Source organism: Aythya ferina, assembly GCF_964211825.1.
Source record: "Aythya ferina genome assembly, chromosome: 15".
NCBI lineage: Eukaryota > Metazoa > Chordata > Aves > Anseriformes > Anatidae > Aythya > Aythya ferina.
In genome coordinates this window covers 1,922,155-1,934,370 of record NC_140314.1, presented here as the reverse complement: position 1 = coordinate 1,934,370, position 12,216 = coordinate 1,922,155, and the positions used below count along the sequence as shown (strand labels likewise).

At 48.4% G+C, this 12,216-nt stretch overlaps 1 protein-coding gene across 5 annotated transcripts in view; it reads left to right on the top strand.

Moving 5' to 3' along the window:
- Positions 1-12,216, top strand: part of LMF1 (lipase maturation factor 1) — a 190,680-nt gene that overhangs the window by 157,215 nt on the left and 21,249 nt on the right. For all 5 annotated transcript variants that reach the window (XM_084536873.1, XM_084536871.1, XM_084536872.1 and 2 more), the window contains 2 exons: positions 7,529-7,712; positions 10,498-10,651. In XM_084536873.1, coding sequence (XP_084392999.1) covers positions 7,529-7,712; positions 10,498-10,651 — 338 coding nt within the window. The remainder of the gene's footprint in view (positions 1-7,528; positions 7,713-10,497; positions 10,652-12,216) is intronic.

Genomic DNA, 12,216 nt, shown 5'->3' with positions numbered 1-12,216 from the left:
TAGGGCTGTTAAAGAGCTAGCCGTTGAAATCTTGTCAGCATTAGTGATTATCTCTGAGAATTAGTAGAACATAGGTGAGGTAATGAAAGGATGGAGAAGGGCTAATACAGTACCTGTCCTCTAAAGAGAGAAAAAAGAAGAGCCAGGAGATTACAGAGCCAGTGCTGGAAGAAAATGATGAAACAGGCCATTTGTAAATACCTCCAAAAAACAAAGGGATAGCTGCAGCCATCGTGGTTTTGCCAAGAGCAGGCTGTGTAAAAGCAGTCTTCTTCCCTTCACTGACAAAACAGGGCACAAGAATAGAGGATAAACAATATATGCTTTTACTGAGGCTTTTGAAACTGTTTCACATAAAGTCTCATAAACAACCCAAGAAAACAGTGTCTGGGAGACATAGGAAATACTGCCCAGTGGATAAAACTGGGTGGAAACTCTATTCAGCAGCTACCAATGGCTCACTGACAGTGGGAGGGATTTATCAAGGGGACCTCCTTGGGGATCTCTCTGGTGGTATTTAGGGCTTCATTAATGATGTCTAATATTTAATCAGGACACACTCAGATGGAGGGAACTGGTGGTGTGTTGGAGCACATGGTTAGAATTCAGAGTGATCTTGACAAACTGGAGATGCAGAAGGAGAAGACTGAACACAAAGCAGAAGATACGAGTGCAAAGCACTGGCGATATTATTTTTTTCCCCGGGTAGTGGGGTTGGGCAGCAATATCTAGGTGCCAAATCCACAAATCCTGTGAATGGCAATGTGATTGAGTTGGCAGGGCTGAACCACTGTATAAAGGGTGATCCTACTGGACTATATAAATTCTTTGGAGGGACATGTCCCAGCTGGAGAAGATCCAGAGAACAATGAGAATAACCAGGGATCCGGAGGGTGGGTTCACAGGGCAAGGCTGGACCAGCTGAGATCATTCCATCCAAAAGAGAACATTACAGGAAGGAGAAAGAGGCGGTGGACAAGAGGCTACTTTTCACATAAGTGAAGGCTATTGCAGATAGATGAGAACAGAGTGAGTAGAGGATGAGTCATGGGATTACATATTGTCAAGGAAGTCAGCCTAGATATCAGGAATAACTTGCAAATGGTAAAGATGGGGAAGCACTGGAGCAGGTAGCCTGGGGAAGGATGTGGACCCAGCTCAGCAGGGCTTTGAGGAAGAGGTTGGTCAACCCTATCACAGCCTGGGCAGACTCACCCCTGTCCTGGGACAGCAGAAAAAACTTCCTGAAGTCTCTTCCAGCCCTATGATTCTGTGTTTTCCTTCTAAAGATATTATACTTCTTCTGGGCACTCCTGTTTTTGCTCTTCTTTGCCAATTGCTTAGCATCAGAGCGCTCCAGTGCCACGTGGTGGCCGTGTCCCAGCGCTCTGATGAAGCCTGCGAGCTCCAGCCCCGACCTGAACAGTTTACAGCCCGTTGTTGTTGTTCCTTCTGGACAAATATACAGTCTGCTACAGAGAATATGAGCTTCACGTACCTACTGTATGTTTGTAACAATCTGTGATTTCAAAAATAAAAACCAGCCAAACAAAGAAGTCCAACCTGTAAAAAAGTTATGGGTGTAGGTGCCCATTTTCTGACAGAGGGGTTTGGTAACAGTGCAGGGGACAGAAATGTAAGGAATAATTGTTTTTGGGCCTAGAACCAGGAAAACTACTTTTCCAAATTAATCCAGTGAGAGCCATGAATCCACAGTATTTCATATCACACTTCATAAAACTCCAGTCATAATCCATAAAACTGACATTATTAGATTAAAAACCTCAGTTCCTCCTATAAGGAGCTCGCTCATTAGACATGCTGTAGTTTTATAACCTTAAAGTTCCTACCCAATTACCATGATTAATACTGTGCTTTAATAAAAAATTTTTTAAAAATCACCACAGGGGTTGATACCATCTGTTTGTTATAATTGCGCATTTAAACATCGTCCGGCAAGAAAAGGACACTTAGGAAACAGAAATGAGGGCTGAGCTAGGCAGGGCGCAGCCCAGCAGCCACGGAGAGGTGGGGATGGCCCTGCTGGGTTGTGATCGGGGCACTTTGCACGTTGCAAGGGCTGAAATTGGTGGGAGATGCGTGCAACAACCTCCTGATTGTGTGTGGGTGATGGGGAAGGAGCAGATGCTCCCCATGCCCCAGCTCCTGGAGGTCTGCGGTGTCCTTGTCCCCAGAGGTGGGTGTGGAGGAGGTCCAGCACCCACACACCCGCCCTGCACATGAGAGAAGTAAGAATTTGGGGATTTTGGGGATGAACTCCAGATCAGCACTCGCTGCTGCTAGGCGTGAATGCTCTTCATATACCAGGGCAGGAGCTGAGCGCATTCAATACGAGCTTGAATCACAGAGGATCCACCAGCCCCAGTCACTCAGCTGACAAAGCTTTGGTCTCACCGCCGGATAAACACCAAATATCGCCTGCCTCTTGCAGAAGTGGCTGCAAAACCATCTGCTGGGACAGGCAGCCGTCAGCATCCTTGCAGAACTGTCCGTTTTCCTGTTAATTGACTTTGAAGCGGGAGTTCCTTTGAGGTTTATTTTTGCAAAGCTCGGGGATTCGCGGCGTTCATCCCCCCTCGGGCAGGGGACGATGTTAACCCGTGTGTCAGTTCTCGGGCTGGTGCCTGCTCAGCAGCCGCAGTGGCCAGCGCGAGCATCGAGCCTCGGCTGGAATAACTGAAGTTAAAAATGTGTCAGGTTCGTGATTCCACCCACAGACCAGAAAACGCCAAATTTGTATTATTTTTGAATCCCCTGATTTTAAGGGCTGGTGGAAATAAGATATCTTGCTTCTGACTTCCAAGCAATAAAGAGAGGTGAATCACTACCGAAAAAAAGCCTCTAATGGACCACCCAGTCGCTCCTTACAAAGCTGTAAAACGATCCTCCGCAGAAGTGGCAAAGTGGAGAACTATTTTCTTAATATTACTGCAATTGTGCAAGGCAAATCAAATCAGAAAAGCATCAGGGTTTCCTAACAAAGTGGCTAAGTGAGAAGTGTGTTAATGAATACAGGCTGATTAACATGCATTGAACTGAAAGCTAAACCACAGACGGGTCAAAGGGGGAACGCAAAGCGTATTTACTCCTTTGAGTACAACATGTTATGTTCGAGGACCTAACATGTGTATGTAATTCAGATTTAAATACTTTCGTCCCCCTCGTCATTCTGGATAATTATCCAACTCAGGGTAAATAAGTTAGTTTAGTTTTGTTTTTACTAAATAATAGCAGGACTTTTGTTACTTAACTTCAATTGGTCCGATCTCTAATTTTTTTTAGGATTATGTGAATCTGCTACCAGAGAGTCCTACCAGGGTTTTTGAAAATTATAACTTAAAATAACTGTATTTAAAAAAAAAAAAAAAAAAAAAAGCCAATCTCTGACGGAGGTAAATGACATGTTTTTAACATTTATTTGTTGTCATTTTTAACAAGAAAATGTGCATCTTTTTAATAGTACACTGTCTCAGACCAAAACTGTGCATGTTATTGATATTTGGGTTGTGGAATAGTATTCTGGGAGACCGTCTTTTATTTTCATGTGTAGGGCCCCAGCGGGACATCAAGCACACAAAAATGAGCCTTTTTGAAGGAAAAAAAGTGCACGCTGGCTGAGTGCACACCGGGATAAACCATGGGGAAACTCTGGGGATTGGCCTTTGGGCATGCAGGTATTTCGGGGGGACTTGTAATTAGGAAACTGGATTTGTAATTGGGAGATTTGGGTCCTATTTCAGGCCCTGCTGCAAGAGCCCTTAGGTGATCTTGGGTAAGTTTCCTTAAGGCGATGTCCCCAGAGAGCGTTGTCGAAATAAGAACTAGGTGCCAAAATTCTTCCATTCTCCGCCTGTAACACAGCTGTATTAAATCCTAATTTTGATCTAACTTTGTCTTGCATGTTTAGATTTAAGTTTCTTCAGAACAAGAACTGTCTCTTACCACTCGATTTAGCAAGTCCAGGCTACACCAGTCCGTATTGCAATAGAGCCTCCTCGTCTATGTGAGTATAGCAAAATCCTACTAACTCTGGGTAATGCCCCAGAGCCCTTGACAGCTAAATTGTCCTGCTTACGAGGTGAGGTGGAGGTCTCCTGCATGGAGCCCTTGCTCTCCACAAGCCCCGGTACATTGGGGTTCATCTGCCAGAGCTGTCTGAGCTTTCACTGCCTTAACCAGAGGAGTACCTGCAAGGTTTGGTGGGGTTTTCTCTATGCTGGGATGTAGCTTTTCGGTGTTCATGGAGGGGGGCTGTGTTAGAGAAGGCAGACTCAAGCCTGTACGCAGGAGGATAAAGTTCAGCTGCGTGTATGGAGAAGTGTTCTTTAAATAGAGTAAAAGTAGTACCAACCAAGGTTACAGCTTTCAATCCAGATGGAAGGTGGGGGAAGTTCTCATTTGTTGGTCTGAAGTCTGAAAAGTAACTGACTATTACATCAGAGCATTATTTTTCAACGAGTAATACATTAAGTCAGCCTTATATCTTCATTTTTTATGGATAAGATGGTGAGACCACTTTCTTTTCTTTCCTATTTTCTTCCTTTTTGTTTTAATATGTCTGAGGAACAGCTAGTTAATTAGCAGACCCAGGGCTAAATCCTAAGTAATGTGACTAATGGGACAAGAATCCAAATCAGTCTCAAAACTAAAATAGTCCTGAGCAGGCATCAGCTGCTTTTCTTTCCTTGTTTTGTCTTTGTGTGCGCGGATTCCCATATAGTGACTGATGCCAGCGTGATGAATCGCTCACAGGACGCCCCTTTCTGAGCACCGCGGTGGCTCGAGGCAGGCAGCCCCAGGGCACGCCAGATGTGGCTTCGTGGTGACCTCCTGGGGTGGGCTTGGTGCTGTGGTGCTGGCGTTGAAGCGAGCTCGTGGTGTCCGTTCCGCATCTGGTGCGAGTCGTGGTGTCCGCAGGGCTGAGCTGGCAGCGGTCCCTCATCGTGCAAAACTGTGGAACAGTTGAAGCCGTGGCTGCCCTAGGTTAAAAACCATATGGTTTGTGTTCACCAGCAAAGCAGTGAGTTTTTGGGTCAGTCAGTTCTCAGCATCCTCAGTCCGGGCTGGCCTCAAAGGTCAGCGGGGCAGGTGGGATGGGACGGGGCTGTGCAGCATGCGGGGCAATGCTCCCGGCTTGGGAGCAGAAAATGCTGCATTTCGTCTCAGTTTGGGGAAATTGTGTGTGTGTAGGGGGAAATTGTGCACACAGGCTGCTTGCAGGGTGCTGGCAACTACCAACGTGACACCCCGGTGGAGCAGATAAACACGGGGTTAGCACGCAGTGGGAGGAGTAGTTCTGGTTGGGAAAGGGAATGTTAGCACCGCCGTAGGAGTTCCTGGTGAGATTCATCTGATGTCCTCTGTGCAGTTCTTGTCAGCACCCAGAAAGATTGATTGGACCTTGTTCAGGTTCAGGGCATGGTTGCTGGGATAAGCAGACAATGAAGTCCTCTGTGAGCGGAGGCAGGAGCTGGCCGGCTGGCTTGAAAGCGTGAGGGCGGAGAAGGGATGTAGCTGCAGAGATTAAACGGGGGCATCGATGAACTGCAAAAAACAACTTAAAAAAAAAAAACAGCTATAGGCTGGGCTTGAATAAATTTAGGCTAGAACAAACAGAAAAATGTTCACAGCCCTCTGGAGAATGAGGCTTTGGCAGAGCTGCCCAGGATGGGAGCCAAGCCCCCGGCGGTAGGGGCAGCACCCGAAAACGCTGTGAGAGGAGATGGGTGTTGGGGGGTCCCACCAGCGCCACATCCCTCGTTCACACGTGGTCAAAAGCCAAATAATGTGTGATACAAACCCTGCTCCACTCGCTCACACTGGTGGGGAAGCTTCCCACGGGAATATCGCTGTCGCCAGCAGGGCTGTGGGAGTGGTGACAGAGGTGCAGGTGCCCTCTGCCTGCTCCGTGCCGCACTGGCTCCTGTAGTGGATTTTCTTCATTGCATGCTTGTGCAGCAGCAGAGGCATCCATGCAAGGTTTTGCACCGATTTCTTGAATCCATACAGATGCAGACAAGGAGTAGGGTTTGACCGAGAGGCGTTTGTGGCTCTTTTGTGGCTCGGCGTGCAGGAGCGTGGCTGAGCATGCCTGCTTGCGGCTCCCGAGACGTCGGTTGTCATCAGTGAGTGCAGGGAAGGGCTGTGATGCAGGAGGTCTCACGGTTCCCAGCCCTTCTGTCCTCCTTCCTTTGCCCTGCTGTGCTTCTTCAGGGCTGGCAAGGAGCCTGCAGTGGGGGCAGAAATTGAAAACAATGCTTACAAGTAGCAGAAATTGTTCTGGGCGTTGGGTTTTATGTGGAGGCGTAGTGGAAGGCTCTGGCAGGGGGTCGGGGTGTACCTCGAGCAGAGGTGCGGCTGCACCTTCGCCGTGGCTGATGTATGGAAATGGCAAGGAAGTTACATCATGGAACCGTGGGGAGAGCTGCAAAACAAAGCCATATGCTGCGAAGATGTGATTCATGGCCGAGGCTAAACGGGCTGTGCCCAAACATGACCGCGTGGTGCTCATTAGGACTCGCCGGAGAACTGGGGTGCCAGAAGGTTCCTTCTGTTTTTCCAGTCATTGTGATAGTAAGAAAAAAAATACTGTGTGTCTACAAAAAGCCCTTCCTGCTATGTACAAATATTTATGGAGGCTCTTCCAAAGTCTCGCAGATTTTTCCACTTTTTCTGCCTTGCGCATGCAGAACATTCTCATAAATGGGCAATAAAAGTTAAAATAAAAAATGCCTCTTAAAAAAAAAAATAGCATTCTTCATATTTAAAGCTGGTCTTCAATTAGAAGTTCCAATATTTCCTGCTGAAGGGTTTCAGAAGCATTGATTCTGTAGATAAATGGGCATCATCAGGAGGGGGGCGATGCCCCTGGGAGCACTGCGGAGATGCGGTCACACCGCGCTTGGGCTCGTCTTGTCCCCTGGGGAGTGTTTTTGGGCCCGTAGCCTGGGCAGGGAGGGACAGGGTTTGCCGTCAGTGTTACAGTCATGGAAAATCAGCTGACGGTGTGCTCCGGTTTAAAACACCATCAGCATTTCCTTCGTCACAGCCCTGAGCCCTTGCTGTCGCGTGGGCAGGTTTGAGGCAGGAGGAGGGAGCTCGGCCAGGGCGTTGCATCATGAGACCCCTCTGGATCCCCATGTCCTGAAACCAACTGCCAAGGGACACCTTACATTTTGTTCCTGTTCCATTCACTTACAGGACAGCAGCGTTTGGGTTTCCCTGGCAGAGAAACACCAGCAGGGCCAGGATGGGGAGCAGGCTGCGGCCTGTGGACCAGGGCAGAGCTCACGTGTGCAGCTTCGGATTTTGGGGGCCTGCTGGGCAACACATCGTCCAGGGCAGCTCAAATATGTGTGCAGGGCCAGGGACTGCCCAAGTTTTTCCTAAGCTGTTTTTAAGCGGGTTTCATTCAGCAAAGCCCACAGAGATGGGAGCTGTGGGGTCTCCTCCCAGCCTCGGGCAGCTGGCAACTTCAACACCCTCTGCTTCGTTCTTCCCTGTGTAGGTGCTTCTGATAATCAGCGGAAACCTGAGCTTCCTCAACTGGCTGACCATCGTGCCCAGCATCGCTTGCTTTGATGACCTCAGCCTGGGATTCCTCTTCAGCTCCAGGCGAGGAGGGGTGAAAGACCGGGTGGTGCAGATGCAGGCCAGGCAGGCAGCCGGCGAGAAGCCTCCCCTGGGATACGGTGAGTTGTTTCTGGAGGGAGAAAAAGCTACAGAAAGGTGTATTTGGTGTGTTTATCTCAAAAGCTTTCATCTTCTCCTTCTGGAGAAAACATGGATGAGGAGGGAGATAATTTTCCCCCTGCGTGGTCTCCTCTGTGGTTTGAAGGGTGGCTGATTCTTGAGCTGACGACAAATGAGTGCAAAACCAGGAGCTGGTTTATAAAGGTCTGCTGTGACATTGCCACTAGAGGGCACGTCCTCAGTGCAGGTACGGTGCCTTTGGGGGACGTGCAGCAGAAATCCTGACTTCTCTGCTCACAGCAATCAGGGTTCCTTGCCCTCGCCCCAGCGAGCATCAAACTCCAGCCCTAACTAAGCAATGTAGAATTGCACAATTTAGCTTGCGGGTATTTTTTTTTTCTTATTTTTATTTTGACTATTTAAAGTCGAGGATGAAACACGCAGAGTGGTTTGGGACAAGGGTTTCATGTCAGAAGTTGGATGCAGAAGCAGGTCTCGTGCTTGCTCACTCTCAGCACTCCTCTCCCCCCGCGGCACGGTGACCCTCTGGCCAATTTGCCCTCCTGCCCCTAGAGCCCACGGGCATTAGGGCTCTGCTTAAGTAACTCCACATGAAGCCAGACTTCCAGAAAGAGCAAAATTGGTTATTGATCTGTTGTGGAGCCAATAACTCTTGCTCCAAGGGGAAAAGCGAGCTGGCAGCTGGGGAGGTGGCTGTCCCCACTCAGCATCCCGCTTGGAGGAGTCGAGAGGAGCGGCTGCGTGGGCACTGCCACAGGGGGGAGAGTTCCCAAAAACAGGGTGGAGGTGAACTCCTGTTCATACCACGAACACAGGGAAGCAAACACAAGGGGGTTTGTAACTTCACAAAGGGGATTAATGTGGCTGATGCTCCGCTCGGAAGAGAGTTTTCAAACAGCCTGCTTCCAGAAGATTGCCTGCACAAGCAACACTGGGATATTTTTCATGGGGCTGTGTAACAGATGTAGAGTTGTATTTGTAGTATTTTTATAAACCGCATATAAGCAACAAATTGCCTGTAATATCAACAACAATTGCAGATGCTCATTTTTAAATACACTAAACATCTGTCAGAAGAGTGAAAAATGTCAGCAAGATAGAGCATCTGTCTCTAGTCCTTTCTCATCTACCAAGAAACACAGCTCATTAACCGGAGGGGTTACTTCCAGCAAGGCTAATGCAATTTCATTAAGCTTTCTGTGTGTCCTATCCTATGTATTTTGCTAGAAATCTTAAACACTTTTTCCATTCTGGTAGCTTTGCTGTGGGAGCCAACAGCTTTCCTACCAACTGTATTTTTACATCTAGTTCCAAACAACACTCAAGTTGCACCGTGCTTCTTGGAGGAGAAGCCAAAGGGTGCTTCTCTGCTATGTCACTCCGTGAGTCACTGTGAGGGGGGGATAGACCTTTTTTTTGAGGAACTTGCTCCTTTTCTGTGATGTTCTCCAGAAAACCATGCTGAGCCAGCGCTGCCCCAAGCAAGGAGAGTCATCCATAGCTGCCACTGCTCTGGAGTGTAAATGTGTCCCTGTCCTGGGATTTAAAAAAAAAAAAAGGGGGAATCTGTAAGTAAAGGGTAGGGTATCTGTAATATTCTGGGTGAATTTGGATTTCTGCATATTTTTTCTGCTAGCAAAGCAGAGGCTGTTGAGCTGGCACTGATGCTCTGTGTGGCAAGAGGCTTAGAGGAGCACTCACCCCTGGGTCACAAGAGCAGAAGACAGGAGGGTACCCAGTCATGCCCTGCTCGTGAACTGATTTTATAAGGATCTGGCCAGGCTGAAGGGCTCATCTCGAAGACAAATCGCTGCCCGGCCGCCTCGTCCTGCTCTTGCAGCAGCCCTGCAGCAGCGCAGGGGGCGAGGGGAGGTATCTCAGCGAGCTCCTTTCCAAACCAAACTTTTTTCTGGTTCTTTTCTGGTCCTTTTTCAAACCAAACAAATTTCTGGTTCTCCAGAAATGTTCTCAGACTAAACAATTATTAATAGCTTCTGAGAGGGGTTCAAATAAACATCCCTCTCCTGCAGAGATAAGGGGAAAGCTACATGCTATTGCTTTGAATCTGATCCTTTGGCTGTTAATGTTAAACAAATTAAAAACGGCCATAAGCATGGGAGCCCTTCAGAGGTCACTTGTGCTTATTTGTCTGATTGCGCTGGGTTTCTCTCCAGACCGAAATGCCACGTGAATCCAGCGCTGTTCCTGCAAGCCGAATACCAGAGCGCTGCTGAAGTAACACATCTCACACAGAAACGATAAGTCACAGAGATTTGCAGAGGAAGCAGGGAGGTTTGAACGGAGCCACTGAGTGACAGGGAGGAAAATGCAGGAAACGAGGCTGGGTGGCAGGAGCCCGGGGCGGCCACGTGCGGGAGCGAAGCCGGGGCGAGCCGGAGGCAGCCCACGCACGCTGGGGACCAGGAGGGCGACTCTGAGCAAGGTGCGAGTGCCAGCTGGGTTTTTTCCCCCGCGCCGAAGCGATGATTAATCTTGCATTTTAGACATTTTTCCTTTTAGCCCTTTCTCAGACTATTTAGAGAAAGGCAGATCTCTCCAGCGATAGCGCATGGCCCTCGGCAAGCTCTGCTCGATTACGGGGGGCGTTCGCCAGCCCCAGGCGCGGAGCCGAGCAGCTGCAAGCACCCAGCGGGGTCCCGGCCGGCCCGGGGGGGTCCTGCTATGCCCCCAGGGGCGCAGGAGCAGAGCTGGCTGCTGGCAGCAAAATCACATTCCTCTGCTCTGCTTTCGTGTCCCGAACAGGCCGCTGCATCCGCCAAGTGGTGAACATCTCCTTCGGGCTCCTGATCGCTTACCTCAGCGTCCCTGTTGTCCTGAACCTGCTCAGCTCCAGACAAGTCATGAACACCTCCTTCAACCCTCTCAGGATAGTAAACACCTACGGAGCTTTTGGAAGGTACTCGCATTTTAACGGCACGTTGTACTCCTGCTGTCAGCAGTGTGTGGGATGGTCTGATAGCCTTAAAGCTAAACAGAAACCTTTCCAGTAGCCGGTAGACTTGGAATATCTGTTTATGAGGGAGAAGGAGAAAAAGGAGCAGGTTTCTTTCCCATTAAATGACAATTTGTTTTCTTTGAGCTCCTTTCGGTGAGCTCATTATATTGATGGAGCAAATGTAATAGCAGGATGAAAATATCCGTAAGAGAGTTCATCCAGTGGATAGTCTTCACCATCACCAGCCCACTTTATTTATGGTGCACTTCTCTTCCCGTGCACACATTTGCTCTCCCTCATGTAAATATTCACATAAGCTATTGGGTAGCAGATTTAAGGCCAACAAAAGGAAGTGCTTTTTCCAACAAGTGACTTGGGGAATTCATCGCTACAGGAAGCTGTGGAGACTAAAGTATAAATGGACTCACAAAAAGAACAAGACAGATGGAGAGGACAGGCCCAACAGCGGTCTGGCTGCTGCCAGCAGCTCAGGAAATGCCACGTAGGACCAAGGGGTGGTCCCCAAGAGGACCCTGAGGGCTCCCCTGGGGTTAGTGGGCTCAGGACAAGGCCCCACAGGAGGATCAGCAGCAGCTGGGGCTTTTGCTGCAGGTTGGCTGCTGGGGCAGGAGGGTCTCGCTGTAGGCACGGGAGGTACAGAGCACACCTGCAGCACATCAAGTTAACATGAGGTTTTCCCCAATTTTTCAAACAGCAGGCATTTCTATAGAAAAAAAAAATGAAAAAAATGATAAAAAATATCAACACTAAAAAAGTTGTGAGAAAAACTGAAGTTTCTTCTTTTCTGAGAGAAGAAGTAATAACCCCTGAACCTCTTCGAAGGCTGGAGTGGTGAAGCTACAGGAGATTGTTTTCTTTGGGTTGTTGTTCTTTTTCTTCTTCAGTCCATGGTTTCTGTTTCAACAGTTACCAGAACCTAAAGAGCATGTGATGAAATGCTGCTGTAATATGTTTGTAATTCCAGCCTATGTAAACCAATAAAAAGAGGATTGCAGCTTATAATGAATATACGATTATGTGAAACTTGACATATTTTGAATCACACAGTAGGAACATACTTTTATTAGTAATTTGGTGTCCCTGATTTACAGTGTGTTTCTAACCATTGGGCAGCTGGCCACGGCTCATAACTCAGCCCAGCATATAATATGGAGCTTGGCTGGAGAATCCAGAAATCTATTAAATGTAGGTAACAATTATAAGCTGGGATGTACAGCATTCCTTGCTTGTAAGCATCTGTCACTGGAAGGTACTGGGGAGAAGGTGGAGCCCGAGTGTGTCCCAACTTTCAGTTTCTTGGGCTGAGGGAGGAAGGACCAAAGCAGTAAAAAATTAAAAGGGTGTTGGGAGCGGGACAGGGTAGATAGGCAGAGTGGCCTGAGCATCCCTGACAGGCACTGAAAACCTGGAAGCTGTGGTTTCACGTGGGTTGTCCATGGCCTGGAGTTTGCCATCCCTGCTGCTCTGCCACCTGGCTGTGCAGAGAAAGTCAACCAAGCAGCAAA